This window comes from Podospora pseudocomata, chromosome 6, assembly GCF_035222375.1.
Source record: "Podospora pseudocomata strain CBS 415.72m chromosome 6, whole genome shotgun sequence".
Classification (NCBI taxonomy): domain Eukaryota; kingdom Fungi; phylum Ascomycota; class Sordariomycetes; order Sordariales; family Podosporaceae; genus Podospora; species Podospora pseudocomata.
In genome coordinates, this window is record NC_085890.1 from 2,439,414 (window position 1) to 2,454,482 (window position 15,069).

A 15,069-nucleotide genomic window follows, 5' to 3' on the forward strand; every position below is an offset into this window, starting at 1 on the left:
CCCCCCTGCCCAGAAACAACAACGTCACTATCACCAAGGCATAAACCCTCCAACCGGCACATCCATTCCCCGAATCATCAAAATGACACTCAACCTTTTAACCTTCAAGCGCCTGCATGAACCGTTTTAGGGGCTTCGTCTCCAAAAGAATTTCCCCTAAGCAAATACATGTCGGGTAGGTCAAGCTTCAGTAACGTCAACCGGTACTTGTATGATCGGCGCCCTATTGAGGTGACAGTACCACTCTTTATCAAAGAAAGGGGGTTATATGATCAAGGCATATACGCCTGGGCAGCAGGGGTGCAGGTTCATGATCGTTGACGCATCAAACACTGTGACCATCCATCACCGGTGCTCGAACGTACAAGTACTATACGAGTACGCGTGCCAGCTCCCAGAGGGTCGCTGTTTGCTATCGAGACTGACAGTGCTCGACCATTAAGCACCTATCACTGTTTCTCGCCTTCGATCGGCATGCCCCATTCTTGGAAGCTGGACTCAAAGCTTCTTGTGCAACAGACCCGAAGGCAAGGACCAAAGCAAGTCACTCTCGATCCATCATTGATTGCCTTGTGGACTTGATCTCTTCCGAGCTGTATACCTATCCACGCCAGGTCAGGTCACTCGAGGTGAACCCAAATGCTTCGGAAACATATATACGCTTGCCCATCACGCGGTGTAACTGGAGGTCTCTGGAGCATTAGCAATCTTGCCCAGCTTACCAACCCCCAGCTTAGAACATCTCCCACAGCGGCGGTGGCAAAACAGGCAAATGCTGCTCCTTCACGGCCACCTTCCTCTGCTGCTGCTTCTTCACCCCCACAAAAATGACCTTCTTCCCCTTGCTACCCTGCCCCTGGACGAGAACACTCTTAGAATCCAAGCCATAATAATCAGAGATGGAGTGCGTCAACCACCGCCTAAATGCGCGCTCATTAGTACCCTCATATCACACACACAGTCACTGGGCAGGAGAAACATACTTAAACGCACCCCCAACCTCATCATCCCCCGCCGTATCAAGCACCATCCCCCTCTCCTGCTCCCCACCAACCCGCCTCGTAGCACTCTTGATCTGAGTCTCCACGGGCGGCTTCCCCTCCCTCACTTTATCCCCCCCCCTCCCCACAAACACAATCTCCTCATCCTCCGGATCCGTCTCCTCACTCTCCATCGCCTCCTCCTCCTTCCGCCTCTCCTGTTCCTCCACCGTCACCGCCAGCCCCCTCTCAACAACAAACCTCCTAACCGGCTCCTCCAACACCCTCAACCACCTCCCCACCGCCGGCGTCCTCTTCGCCGTAGCCCGAAAGTTCTGGGGTATATACCCCAGCCCCCCCGGGCCCGGTTTAGTTTCCTGCCTAGGATGCTTCCTCCCCTCCACAACCTCCCTCAACCCCCGGTCCCAGTACCCCGCAAGTTGGTACGGCACCGTGGGCAAGACAGGATACGTAGGTTGAATCTGGTAATCACTCGGCAGAGGCGGCTGCGCGTTGGGGACCCCCAAAAGGTGATCATTCTCCCACCTCCTCCTCTGTCTCGACCCGGGGTTTCCCTTGATCAACGCCTCCCGTTTCTTCATCGAGTCCCTTCTTGACGGGGGACGGCGAGGAGGGGTGATTGTTTGCCTTGCTGCACCCGCAGCGGGGTCAAACCTCAGCTTGAGAGCCGCGGCAGGGAGATCATGGCTATCAATCGGGATAGCGAGCGAGTTCGAGGTCCCGCGCGCGACTTGGGGGGTGATGTTCAGGGACTCGAGCGCCGAGACGGTCCAAGCTTCGATGTCGACCGTGGCTGTTGAGGCGGAGGAGAGGGTGTGCTGATGCAGGGGGGCGGATGGGGGGTGTTGCTGTTGAGGGTGGCTGTCGGAGTGTTCGCCGTCCTCGGAGGGGGCGGAGGGGGGGTGCTGGGTGATTGCCATTGTTTTCGTATGGTCAACCAATACCAACTTGTAGATATCGCGCGCGCGCGCAAAAGCCAGAAAATCCTCGTGAAGAGGTTGTGCGAAGAAGGGTGACGGCGAAAGCGCGTAAAGTGGCGACCGCTGGCCGTTGAACTTCCCCGGCAAGATGCCAAGAACGGGGCTTATCTCTCGGTGATAAGAACCGCGGGGCAGCTGGAATAGAGGTCCGGATAGGAAAAGAAAAGAGTTCAGGAAAAGGAAAAGGAAAGGGAAAAGGTTGAAAAGTAAATAAAAGAAGTCCTCCCCAGTCCCAGAAGCGGTGAAACAATGCTTAGGAAAGATGGCCGATGATGAAAGAGGGGGAGGGGATCATGACTGGCAGTGACACATTGACCATTGTCCGGGGTGAGCAGCCAATCGGAAGCGGAGCGCAGGGCATGCGGAGCTCGGCGAGTGACTCCAATTCATCATCGACGACCACATGTCTCAAAGGCACGCCTTATTGATGATGGGTCTTCGATGTCTGAGGAGGGCCCGAGGAACGGTCGATAGGCTCTGTCTGACAAGTTTCCAAATGCCCACCCTTCTCAAGTCCAGGAAACATGACTCTTCTCCTCAAGCAGAGCGTTTTGAACTCGAAACATTGGGGACGATAGTGAGCAGCACCAAAATAAACAGCACAGAATAACAAAATGGTATTACCTCCAACTCCACCTCCCCCCAAAGACAATCCTCTATCCTACCCGCTTTTGTTGCCATAGTCCATCCATCCATTCACCATCACCAAACATTACTACACCCCTCACGACCACCGATTCTGCCCCAACCCATTCAAACTACTCCTCAACTCCCTCAGCTCCGCCCTCCCATTCCTAACCTCATAAACCTTCACCCCTCCCCTTTCCCCTTCCTTTTCCCCTCTCCCCATCTCCCCCTCCTCAATATCCCCCAGCCTCTCCATCCCCCTCCTATCCCTGTCCCCCACCATACCCAAAACACTATTCCTCACACTATTCCTCCTTTCCCCGGTATTTACTTCACTAAAATTCCCCATCCTCCTCCCGCTACTACCCACAGTAGAACTCCTACTCACATTACTATTTCCTATCCCCACCGGCAAAGGCGGAACCCTCGGCACTGGACTGGAAGACCACCGACTAGGCAACCAAGCGGTAAACAACCCTGATATTGGCGACGGTCTAGAAATGTCCCTTCTTGGCTCGGTTGGGGACGAAGAAGGGGATGATTGCCTTCGGCGTTTGAGCATGATAAAGGATATCACTATCAGTGCTATGGCAGCTACTGACCCGACGACGGGCGCGGCGATCCAGGCGTTGCTTGAGGGGGGGTCTATGGAGGGGTCGTTGGCGCCGCCGGAGAAGGTGTCGGGGAACTGATCTGGCGAGGCTGAGGGGGCAGGGAATGGGAAGGCCGGCGGCGGAGCAAGGGTTTCAGTGGTTGAGCTGATATCAGAGACCGCAGTGGTGGCCTCGCCTGGTAAAGCCGTTGTGGTGGCGGCGGGTGGGAGCTCAATAGAAGATGGGGTTATGGATGGGTTCGCGGGAGGAGTGAAGAAGACCACCCCATTGCCGTTCGCCGCTCCTCCCGGTGGCACCGGAATAGTCGACACCCCCGGCCCGGGCGGGGGCTGATTCGGGTCAGCCGCTGCCAACACACGCGCCGAATCCGTCCTCCGGTCCGCGGCTAAATCTCCCGGGTCGGCGACGCCGGTCTTGAGATAACAGTTCTTGAACCCAAGGTTCAGGGTCGGATCGTAGCTCACGGCTGCGCACCCTGATGTAGCAGCACACTGTCCCAAGCAATCCTGGAATGTCGGTGCAAAGTTCTGGCTCATGTCACTCCCAGCAATAATGAACCCGCACATGACCTGGAAGTTTGTCCCCAGTGCCACCTGGGTGCCGGGTAATGCAGGGCAGTTGGACGAGGCTTCGGGGAAGGAGGCGATTCCGGAGTCGATACCACGCACGAACTGCCTCGGGTCGACCGGTGCGAGGCGGGTCTTTAAGAAACATCTTGTCCCGTCGTACGACGCCCCATCGCAGCGAGGGTGGAAAGAGGAGCAGAGATCCATGCACGCCGTCAAGTCGAACGCGTCCAACCTCTCCACGACATCCCCGTCGAGGTTGGTGTTGCAAAACAGGGTAAAGTCCTGAACGCTCCCTATCGTCGTCCCATTCCCGCTCGCCCGAGTGCAGGGATTATTCTGTCGTCGGTTCATCCTCGCTCGATCCAGTATTTTCGTACGTTGTAGACTGTGTGAAGGTGACATTGTGATATGTGTGTGATCAATCATCCAACCCAGTTGGAATGTATGTGATGACAAGTGTGATGGGAGATCAGTGTTCGAGGAAAAGTGTCAGGATAATCCGTCATCCAGACAAGCAATAAACATTATGATGAGACGTCCACCATCCTCAACACACTTTGGCAAGACCAAGAAGAAAAAGAGAAGGGGGAATCGAGCACACCACGAACCCCAAAAAACCTGCCCAACACCCTTTATACCAACCAACCTCGCGGAACATCGCCAGTCAGTCCCCCAAACCCGTCGCAGACAAAGCATATCGCATACGCCAGACCTGATCGACCTCACATCAACCCAATGCCGGACAGTGCTTCACCCACCACGACTACTACAGCTCCAGCCCATCCAGTCTGTAGCTGCTTGTGGCGGGTAAACTACCACATGAGACGGCACTCTTGAAGGATGTCCCAACAGCCTTGTTCCATGTAAGCAGATCATCCCCCTCAACCCGTGCCCCTTCCGGTTCGCCAAACACCCACACCACCGGAACAATCCCCCCAAGAGCCCCAAGCCTTATTTCTCTACCCGCTGCCCCAATCCCTCAGGATAAATACCTCTTCAAGTTTGATGTTTTGTCGCGGCCATCGATCAGGACAGACAGCCATTTATCAGGACAGACAGCCATTTTGCCGCCTGCTTCGGAGCCAAATGTTAACCAAAAAAGGGGTGGTCAGCCCCCGGGTCATCACCATCGAAGGCAATGCACAAAAGAGAAAACCAGCCCTCCATCCCTCCCAGATCCAATCTGCAGGGCCCGCGATCTATCCCAGATGTGTCCTCGCCCGTCAAGCCACTGGCGTTTGGGTTCTATGTCCGTGCGTGCGCGCGGGGTTGCATCAGATCGCATTGTCAAGCATATCGCGCTCAGATGCCAATCCATCCTCAGACAACAGGCCTTCCCCAGAAAACCCATCAGACGGGGCGTGCAAAGATCTGGGGAGGAGGAGGAGGGTCGCTTAGCATCTTGCAGATTCTCGGGGTGGGCGATTGACGAAACAACACGATCCGTTCAATATCACTCATGGTCGGCGACGCCGTCGCTGTCAGTCAAGCAGTCAGTGCTGCTGCAGGGGAAAAAGAATTGGCGTAAAAATAGTCGTGTTCATATTGATCAACCATCGTACCGTACCTACACATCATGTAGCATGATCCCCAAATCTGCGATTGCTGGTAAAAGTCGAAAGATAAGAGTCGCTCAAGCAACCGACCACATGCTACATGCACCCTAACCCTAACCTAACCATCCGTCATCCTCCCCAAAACACAGAACCACTCTAAGAGCGCTCCTCTTCCCTTTAAAGCCAAACGCCATATATTTCAGACTCGATAACCCTACCTTCCAAGAAATGGGCTCAAGCCGCCTTCATAACGCCGCGTCCCAATGTAATGCAAGTCGTTTAGATACCGGACAGAGTCGTCCTCTGTTCATAACTGGTCAAGAAATGAAATATGAACCTAACAATGCTTAACCGCCCTCAATACGGAATATCAGACTTTCCGTTATCCTATCCACGGTTGGTGTCAAAATTCCTGTGAGGGTCGCCAATACCGCCGGGCTTGAGCAGCGGTGTGGTCTCCGCTGCTGCGTCGCTATCCTGACGATCCAAGATGGTCTGGAGATGGTCTGGGGAGTTGGCGTAGTGTTCGGGGTGAGAGGTGTACCGGCCGGGAGTATCATCATCAAAGCCATTAGCGTGAAGATGTGATGGCGGCAGGCTGTCAATGGTTGAATTGACGAGGCCGTTGCGGGATTGTATCTCGTAGTAGATGGCGAGGTACAGCAGCAGCCCTTGCATGGTGGCCGTCAGGACGAAAATGCCCCACGAACTCCAACCAGCCAAGCCAAGGCGCGCAAACAAGCTGGCCGCAAAGAGAAAGCCACCGGGCGTCTGGATGCACATCATGGGAATGCTGAGACTGCCCACATGCTTAAGATGGTAAGTCGTCCAGATTTGTGGAACGTATTGCACTGCCGCCAAAAGAGCAGCCATGACGCCCAGTACGTTGGCCCAAATTTCTAGGTGGTCCTTGGCAAGCGTCGACAGAATGCCCGTAACGAGAATGACAGCGAGGCCGTGGAGCAGGGTCAACGAGGCTACCAGCAGAGCTGTCTGCCACCGCGGCTGGTCCTCCTCTTCGCCCAGCTCTTCGTTATCGGGGTCGTGGGCGGGATTATATCGGAAGAAGACGAGGAACAAGACGAAGCTATGCGTTTGTTAACAACGGGATCCCACCATGCCCAGCAAATAAAGACTTACATGAAGGTGAAGCAAATCCACTGCACACCTAGTTGCGCAATCCCAAGCAGTCCAGCAACACAGTGCAATGTCTCGAGCTCCTTGCAGCAGGCGACGTCTTGTCTCGATTGGGGAAGCAGCAAGATGTTGGCAAAAGCCGATGTCGCCGAGGTTGTACCGAGCAAGATAAAGTACGGGGAGATGCCCTCGGAGGTGCCACGCGAGATGATTCGGAAGTGCTGGGGTAGGTAGCTGATGAGCATGCCAACCACGATGACGCTGCGGGACTGTCAGTACAGGAAGAAGGCATGAGAGAAGATCAGGCCCACCTCGAAACGATGAGGTTCACAACGTTGAGGTCGCGAAGTTTCTCGCAGCGGTCTGCACTGAATAGTGACTCCATTTTGAATACCTTGATTGGTTTGGTGATGGCTGATAACGGTGGAGGCGCTTTTGTTGCGGGGAGTTCTCGGGAGATGCTGGCACCAGGGCTCCTACTCGACGTTGGTTCTGTCCCACACAGAGTCTCTCTCGTATGACACTGCGTCTCAATCGTCTGGTAACTTTGGTGAGGAGCAGCCGCGACTCTCGAGGCTGATGTCGCGACTGGATGTTTGGTGAGCTGGAGAAGGCGTCAGGCGGACAGCTCATGCACGGTTGCGTAGCTTTCCCCCTGCAGTTGCCTGCCGGGTGCTGGTTTCCAGGGCGCCCGCCGCCATTGTGGGGGAGGAAATGTGGGGCAACGAGGCCCTAGACCTTCAAGGTTCTCGCTATTAGCGCTTTCCATTGATCAAGGTACTTTATCGGCAAATTCATGTGAGAAGATACTTGACAAAGCGGTCTGCACTATTTGCAGCTTGACTTCAACTCTCACCTCATCGCGACTATCATCGAGCTCAATATCAAGACGATTCCTCTCAGACTCTCTCTCATTCAACATTGACTCGAAAAAATACAAAATACAGAGTATCCAAGATGTCGACAGAACCCAACAAGAATTCCCCGACTCACAAACTACCCACCCACCCACCAAGAGAACCTACTCCCGAAATTCAACCACCAACCACGAACAAGCCTTCCCTCAACCTCCTGACCTCAGCCACCTGCCCAACTACCTCCCCCCCAAAATATCCCGACCCCCGCAACCGCGACACCCCCTTCTTCAAATCAGCCCAATGGACAGCAGACGGCACAACCCTCCTAACCCTCACCTCCCACCCCTCCATCCAAACCTACGTCCTCCCCTCCACCCTCCTCACCCCCCCTCACCCCCCCCTCACCCCAACATCAACCCTCCCCCTCCCAGAACCAACCTCAACCTTCTCCCCCTCTCCCTACTTCTCCCTCTCTCACCCCTCAACTCAATACCTCCTCACCGCCACCACCGACCACCCCATCCACCTAACCCCCATCTTCTCCCCTGCTTCCCCCCCGCTCGCCTCCTTCTTTTTGATAAAACCAGAAACAGAATCCTACCTCCCCATCACCTCCCTCGTCTGGCCCTCCCCAGGTACTCACTTCATAACCGGAACAACCAACCTCCTCGCCTTATTCGACATCTCCCGCCCTGATTCCCTGTGCTCTACCCCACTCTTGAAAATCCCTACCATCCCCTCCACTCGTCACATCAGCAAGGGAAATGGTATAGGAATGCGAGGGACCGTTTCCGCGTTGGGGCTTCAGCCGACAGGTGCTGGGGAGGGGATACTAGCTGCGGGAACTTGGACAAGGTGGGTGGGGTTGTACGACATCTACCGCTCCGGCAGCGTCATCGCCAACTTCAGCGTTAAACCCTCCGCTGATCACGAAGCGGGGATTAAAGGCAAGGGAGTAGTCCAAACAATCTGGAGTCCGTGTGGGCGGTACTTGGTTGTGAATGAAAGAGGGAGTGAAGGGTTGCTGGTTTATGATGTGAGGGGGATGCATAAACTGCTAGGGTGGTTATCCGGCAGAGATGGGACGACAAATCAGCGACTAGGCGTCGACGTCTTTCCCGATCAAAACGGCAACGGGTTTGAGGTTTGGGCTGGGACGAAGAACGGGACGGTGGTCATGTATGAAGGGGTTGGGATGAACGAAGGGGAAACGAAGCCGACTTGGGAGTGGGGGGTGAATGATGGGGAGAGCGCAGTTGGTGCGACGGCTATGCATTCGAGTGGGAGTGTGCTGGCTACTTGCTCGGGGAGTTGGAAGGTGGCGGATGATGGTAGCAGTGATGAGGGTAGCAGCGATGATAGCGACAGCGACAGTGAGGATGACTCGTCATCCGGGAAAAAGCCAGCTTTTGTCGTCGAGGAAACAAGCCTCAAGGTCTGGAGTATTGATGCCAGCAATGGTGCGGCAGCGCAAGAATTTGAGCCACTAGAGGGAGATGTGGAAGAGAAAGAATGAAGTTTGGTATTTGAGCAAAGCATTTGAGCAAATATCGCAAGGGGTCAACACTACCCATAGCTACCTGGTATCGAGCAAACGATTTTCAGAGCAAAAGCCGGCAAAAGATCCGAGTACATCATCCGACATCGATCGCCTCCCGCCATCTTACATGTCAGAACCTTCAAATACATCGTCATCGTCATATTCGCCAACCGCATGTTGGTCCCACGGCTCATCAAGAACCCGGCTGGCTCGTTCCAATATCTTCCGCCCCCCGAGCGATTCCTCAAGCATGGCGATTCTATCCTCCAACGACATCATCAGAAACTTCGGCAATCCATATGACTGCCCTCTCTTGCCTCCTACGGCCAAGTCATCTGCCGGGACAGGCAGCCTTTTGAGAATGACCTGGGCGGCAAACACGTTCATGCCTGCCCGGAAGAGAAAGGCCTCGTGGTGAGTTTCCGGAGGAGTCACCAAGCTCTTCACATCAGCTTGCTCGCTGGCATGGTCACAGATCGTCTTCGCCACCCACTTCGCCAGCGTCTCGGTTCCTCCTCCCACATACAACACACGCACCTCTGTGTCCAAACCGCCCACAAATCCCTGAAACTCGGCCAGCGCCTTTGCATCTGACTGAGACAGCGGTGTCATCGCCTCATTGAACTTGTTGCCCTCAGACACAAAGACGATCAACCGCTCGTACCGCAAAGCAGCATTCTGGACCACGCCGTGATAGTTCACTGTCTTGTCCGGTTGGCCTGGCATGGGCCTTTGACGCAGCTTTACCATGGTCAGCAGCATAATCCCAGTGGCAGGGGATATCGTCAAGTCAGCGTCGTCAAGGTTAGGCGAACGCAGGCCTGGGAACCATGTAGCTGGTCGGTGAAGTTTGTAGTCGCGACGTACAATCTCTATTCCGGGGAGCAGCTTCGCTAAGAACTGCGCCATCGGGCCAACCGCCGTGAAGGATGCAACTATTCTGGGCCGCTGTTCCGGAGGCGCAATGTCTGGAGCAGCTGCTGGGATCTCAGGAAGAGCAGGGAGCGACTCCGCTGGTTGTGTGGCCCCGAATAGTTTATTAACCCGATAGCTGGGATGGCCGCTGTTGGATCGGTCTGTTACAGCGCGGAAGTTGACCGCAACAAAAGAATCGAGCAACGTTCTGAAGTCGGGGTATTCTTGCACAAGCCCCCCGAATAGATCTGTTGTTGGGACCGGCGGGAGGTTATCACCTTCAGCTAGGCCGAGCATGCGGCGCGTTGGTGGGTGGGCAGATGGCCTTGGTATTGGCCGTATCTCTATGGGATCTGCTCGAAGTCTTTTTTGGCCGGCCAAAACCGCAACGGGACCTGGGACCGGCGGCTCCACTACACCATCTTCGACTGGCCGGGCTCGGTGTGTGACTGTTGTCCTGGACAGTGGTTCGCTCGAGCTCCCATCTTCTCGATTAGCACGTGAAGTGGTCAATGTCGGGTCTCCCGTGGAGGACAAAGGTAGTAATTCTTCATCGTCGTCAAGATGCATCTGCAAGATCAACAGTCCTGGTTTCTTGCGCACCAGGTCTTCACTTGTCACCACATGTTCGTCTTCTCCATGTCCTAGGAAGTGGTCAAGGTGCTCCTGGTCTACCTTGATGGCCTCAGGTGCCAATGTCTTTGTTTTCATATGCGCCATAGGCGTCCAGACGATCCGCTGCTCAGCCGCTCGGTTGTGACCCCACTTGGTCCCTTGCCAGTCGACGTCGGTTGTCCCTCGAATAAAGCCGAATTGTGCCCTGGCGCTCTGGAGCTGTTGCTCCCATGCCGGGGTCGGCAACGAGAAGTCCATGAGAGGAACTGAAACCCTGGCTATGGCGTCAAGTGGCTCGAGTCTTTCCTGTTCAGCGTACCGCACGAGCGTGGCAGCCTTGTCGTCAAAGAACCTTGAAAGATGGCGTTCCTCCTCATAGATCTCTGGGGACATGCTTCTTGGCTCAGTCAGAACACCTGCATGTGTAAGGTCTTCGAGCCACAAGGCATCGTCAGGTTGCGAGTGCGGAAGAGGTGGAAATATTGGCACGTCGAGATACGGGTGCTCGGGGAGCGGGTAATGTGTCGGTGGCAACACTGATGACTCAAAGAGCCCACCTCTTATCATGTCCGGGATGTCCATATCATCAGAGCGGTCGGGTGAGATTTGAGCTGCCGACGCCTCATCCCAAAAAATCTCGTCTTGCCGAAGAAGCTTGTTCTCCGCAACCCGGACCTCTTCACTGATGTCAGAAAATGGAGAAGAAGGTTGCGGAACCCGACATGTCTCTTCATCAGGAACAAACAGATCGTCGAATGGCTCCAGCATAGGACTCAGGGGCGGTGACAAAGGCTCTGTAGCTCCAAAACTTGGAAGCTTCACACAATGTTAGCATCTAGGCCAACCCACGAAGCTGCCGAACTTACACCATGATAAGTGCTGTTACTAGCCAACAGATCCCTCTGATCTTTGTCGATCCACTCCGTCTTGAGAATCTGCACAAGATATCCTACTGTCTCCTTTGTAACCTCGAGCGGTTCAGTTGCAGCCTTCTTCAACAATTCCTTCTCCATGGCATTTGCATTTTCGGCAAACTCAAGCCCTTCACCCTCGGCCACATCGGCATCATCCAGGGGAAGGCCGTGGTCTGGCAACGTGTCCTTCCGGAAAGAGGTGACTCTCCGTCTCAACCTGTGGCAGTCGCTATTGTGGTCGCTTCGAATGATCGGGGGTTCGAGCTTGAGCTCTTTCAGGCTAGGGGTTTCCTCCAGGCACAATTCTTCCATCAGATCGGCAACCTCAATCGTAGTGCATCGTTGAAAGGTCTGTTGAAGCAGTTGCATTGACTCAGCCGGCACCTGCCATTGCTCCAGTGCGGGGATGATGGGGCGGAAGGCGCATTCTTGCAGTGTTCCATTTTCGATCAAATGACTAGGTTGGACGTCGACAATGGTGGCAGCAATGGTGCCGGTTTCGTCGAGAATGTCGGACCAGGGGTCAATACCGGGGAATGTGAGGCCATGGTGGAGGGCATATTCGTCCGCCTCCATGTGTGCGGGTGAAACCTCGGTCGGCGGGGAGGAGGGAACTGGACTCCAGGATGAGCCATCCAGAGAGAACAGGTTAGACTCTGAGGTGAAGTCCATGTTGCTTGCCGTGTTGGGACAGCCACGCTGCCATGCTTTGGTTCATTCGGAAGTTGCTTCGGGAGAATTGCGAGAGGTCTTTTAGAACAAAGCTTTCTTGTGTGGGTCAGATCAGCCACAGTGTGGCTCTGAAAACATATCGAGGGCACCGAGGGGAAGGCACGACCATATCTGCCTATAACCCACCTTCCTAGTAAAGTTCAGATATATGACGCAAGCAGAACAGTCGAACACGTCAAGGAAACTATTCTAGGAGGGTGGGTGCTCGATATATTGACTCTGCCATGGATCTTGTATTGTATTCATCTTGCATTGTATAAGGTAATCTATGACATAATCTCCCTGCCATGGCACACTCTGATGCCCATCACCAATGCAGCCTCAACAAAGAATCACGTAGTTGACGGTTCTCTGGGTCGACCGGCGGAGAAAAATGACATCTGGCCAGGTGGTGGGGAGGTTATTGTAGCGGATGCTGGGCCAGTTGCTTCGTTGGCCACGCGCGTCTCAAGAGATTGGAGATATCGGTTGGTTGAACAACAGCAAGACCCTCGTCAGAAGTGCCCAATACATCAAATGACACACTGGTGTCCAACGTCGTGGCCAAACAACAACAGCCTGCCGAAGACTCCGAAGAGGCAGCTTTCTCATTTTCAACACTTTCAATGCTGACATATCTGTTAGCCTCCTTGGCCTCCAGCACGGAGACTATACCAACCGCAAGCGAGCCTGTGGCGACGAGAAAGCCAATCAAAACAAGAACAAGCCCAAGGAGTGCGATCCAAAAGGTCCACCATTCGCGAAGGTTCCGTCGGTCTCGCCAAAAACCCAGGATGGTCTGGGGAGACGCACGATTGTAGGTGTCTTCAAGCGTCAAGAGTCGGGCCTGCCAGATGCGAAAGCTGTCAACCTGCCTTGACACTGGCATGATGGTGGGACCCCGCATCTGGTCGCTCGGCTCGGTGGTGTTTGTTGAGGAGTCGATAGTGTTGTGCCAGTTTTTTCATCTGTGATGTGAAGTGTGCGTCGGTATTCCGGCCATTCAAACCACCTCCCCCATCTCGCTGTTCATCGAACCACGAGGCTGTGTCGAGGTTCTCGACGGGCATGAGTAAGCCCAGTGTCTTGAGGGTTTCCTCTGCAAGCTCCCGGTATGGGTGCTGGCCCCCAGTGCGTATAGCCACATTTGTCTCAGCAAGTTGCGTGATGAAAAATGTAGCTTGATGGCTTGTTTTTTTTCGAAACTTTGACAACAAGATGTTCCAAAATGTTATTTGTCCATACGATGTGGAAGGACGTGAGCCTCATCATGTGCTGGGGGGAAAAGGTGTCTGCAAAGACACGCGCATTTGGCTGGCCGGGTTGACTTTCCGATGAGGGTTTTTCAAGAATTCCAAGATATTTGGCCATCCTCTTAATAGCTATTGAAGGATCCTGTTGAGGGTTGTCAAGACTATGGGCGTTGCCGAGTTTGATGAAGTATCGGTCTTGTGGCGTCAAGGGCGATATGATAGCCATCACAGCCTCGTACAGTGTCTTATCTCCATCCCACGCAAAGCCACCTTCCCTCTCCATTCCAAAACCGAACATGAGCCATAGGCGTGCGGCCAGATCTAAAGAGTTGTTAAGGCGCCTGGTCTGGTCGAGGTCAGCACCGCCCGAGTAGGTACCTAGGTTCGGTACGTAGGCCCCGATGAAGGTCACCCAAGAAACAGAATAGCCTACATTGTGGCCATGAGGAAAATCGTGGCGATCTTGTTCGTGCGATATCAGACTTTGTCACCCCAGAGGAGTCTCGTAAGATCCTAAAGAGGTCAAATAAGTCGCCAAAATTTTCGAGTACGTGATCTTGAGGTTGAATTTGTACGGTAGATATTGTTCTTCAAGGCCGGTTGCATGGCCGGGGGGGTACGCCGTTCATCTTCAGGAGTTCCTGGAAAGATTAATAGCCTGAACCTCGATAAGGGGGGAGGAGGAGAGGGGGGTTCCGCCATAATCTTCCGGGGTACAAACCGTGGTGGTGTTCGTGGTTCGTACAGATAAAGCTAGATGGCTGCCGAACTTGTAAGTGAGGCCGGGATGGGTAGGTCCTCACATCCATCGCACCATATTTCCTGCCCACAGCAGACATGCCGCTCTTATTCAGTTGGAACCGGAATATGCAATAGACTCTACCGCTATTTATTCCCAAACGCGAACCGCCGTGTCTTGAACCAATGTGATTTGCGTGTTCTCACAAGTGGCGGCCACACCAAGCTCTCCCGCTCCAGCTGCCCTCCAGCCTGCCTCAAATTTCAGGCTGGGTAAGCATCTTAGCGTTGCATCACATGATCACATGCAGTGTGGCGTGCAGTTCATCTGTGATGCTCACCCGTCACCATAGATCTCACAGCGCTAATCACCATGCTCAGAGCCTTGTGATCATTGGTATCGTCCCAGCCACTTGATTGTTTGCGTAGATGGGTTTGAGCTGGCGTCTTGTGTGCCAGTATGGGATTGGCAATTGCCTTTTGTGGAGGAAAAAAGTGAAAATGCGTAAGGTACCTCAACAGTGTTGTTTGAGGGGGCTGTCTTGGAAGAAATGTAAAAGGTGGGAAAATGTGCCTCATGATTAATACTGCTGGTATCAGAAATGAGGCGGGAGGCCTGGTCACCGTTATTTGCAACGCTTCAACGCACTTCTTCCTTCTGACTTGGAACTCCCATCTTGCCTTGTATAGCTAATCGGTTTCTGTCACTTGTGCTTTCTGCCTCTTGCCATCTCTCTCGCCTCCGGCGTCAAAATGCGACCCTGACGTAGTTCGATAGACAAAGAACAATTCAGAACAACTATAAGATTGTCTCCTACCATGCTGACGGACTACATATTTCGCATGTGCACATCGACCCCTCGTCCACATGCAATCGGCGACGATAGCCCCGAACAACGCGACTGGCAGATAGTTGCTTTCGGCAGAAATGAAGTTACTCCGCTCGACAGTGAAGCCAAAAAAGGTGTTCGAAAGCTTCCTACCACGGCTGATCTCGATGGAACGAAATATTCCACTTTCCTCCATCAAGCAGAACAAACTG

At 53.9% G+C, this 15,069-nt stretch overlaps 6 protein-coding genes across 6 annotated transcripts; 1 reads left to right on the top strand and 5 right to left on the bottom strand.

The window, feature by feature from the left end:
* Positions 1-550: 550 nt before the first annotated feature.
* On the bottom strand, positions 551-1,921 carry QC762_600210 (uncharacterized protein; the record flags this gene model as incomplete). The annotated part of the gene is made up of 2 exons (XM_062891717.1): positions 551-920; positions 984-1,921. The coding sequence occupies 2 exons, from the start codon at positions 1,919-1,921 to the stop codon at positions 734-736; spliced, it is 1,125 nt and encodes a 374-aa protein (XP_062740806.1). The 3' UTR covers positions 551-733.
* Positions 1,922-2,705: 784 nt separating this feature from the next.
* On the bottom strand, positions 2,706-4,217 carry QC762_600200 (uncharacterized protein; the record flags this gene model as incomplete). Its single annotated transcript, XM_062891716.1, has 1 exon — positions 2,706-4,217. One exon carries the CDS (start codon positions 4,215-4,217, stop codon positions 2,706-2,708), a length of 1,512 nt encoding a protein of 503 aa, XP_062740807.1.
* A 1,517-nt stretch (positions 4,218-5,734) lies between these two features.
* Positions 5,735-7,092, bottom strand: QC762_600190 (uncharacterized protein; the record flags this gene model as incomplete). Its single annotated transcript, XM_062891715.1, has 3 exons — positions 6,796-7,092; positions 6,488-6,745; positions 5,735-6,434 (listed from the first exon to the last, which is right to left on the bottom strand). Exons 1-3 carry the CDS (start codon positions 6,867-6,869, stop codon positions 5,735-5,737), a joined length of 1,032 nt encoding a protein of 343 aa, XP_062740808.1. The 5' UTR covers positions 6,870-7,092.
* Positions 7,093-7,441: 349 nt separating this feature from the next.
* QC762_600180 (uncharacterized protein) lies at positions 7,442-8,857 on the top strand (the record flags this gene model as incomplete). The annotated part of the gene is made up of 1 exon (XM_062891714.1): positions 7,442-8,857. One exon carries the CDS (start codon positions 7,442-7,444, stop codon positions 8,855-8,857), a length of 1,416 nt encoding a protein of 471 aa, XP_062740809.1.
* Positions 7,904-12,043, bottom strand: QC762_600170 (uncharacterized protein). Its single transcript, XM_062891713.1, has 2 exons — positions 11,278-12,043; positions 7,904-11,227 (listed from the first exon to the last, which is right to left on the bottom strand). The coding sequence occupies exons 1-2, from the start codon at positions 11,995-11,997 to the stop codon at positions 9,005-9,007; spliced, it is 2,943 nt and encodes a 980-aa protein (XP_062740810.1). The 5' UTR covers positions 11,998-12,043; the 3' UTR covers positions 7,904-9,004.
* A 414-nt stretch (positions 12,044-12,457) lies between these two features.
* QC762_600168 (uncharacterized protein) lies at positions 12,458-14,637 on the bottom strand (the record flags this gene model as incomplete). The annotated part of the gene is made up of 4 exons (XM_062891712.1): positions 13,723-14,637; positions 13,282-13,630; positions 13,046-13,241; positions 12,458-12,918 (listed from the first exon to the last, which is right to left on the bottom strand). Exons 1-4 carry the CDS (start codon positions 13,731-13,733, stop codon positions 12,458-12,460), a joined length of 1,017 nt encoding a protein of 338 aa, XP_062740811.1. The 5' UTR covers positions 13,734-14,637.
* Positions 14,638-15,069: the final 432 nt, after the last annotated feature.

Excerpts from the sequence above, each read along its gene's own strand:
- QC762_600170 (XM_062891713.1), bottom strand. The coding sequence starts at position 11,997 with ATGGACTTCACCTCAGAGTCTAACCTGTTCTCTCTGGATGGCTCATCC. Across the intron at positions 11,228-11,277 it reads GTAACAGCACTTATCATGGT|CTTCCAAGTTTTGGAGCTAC; the intron begins GTAAGTTCGGCA and ends CATTGTGTGAAG.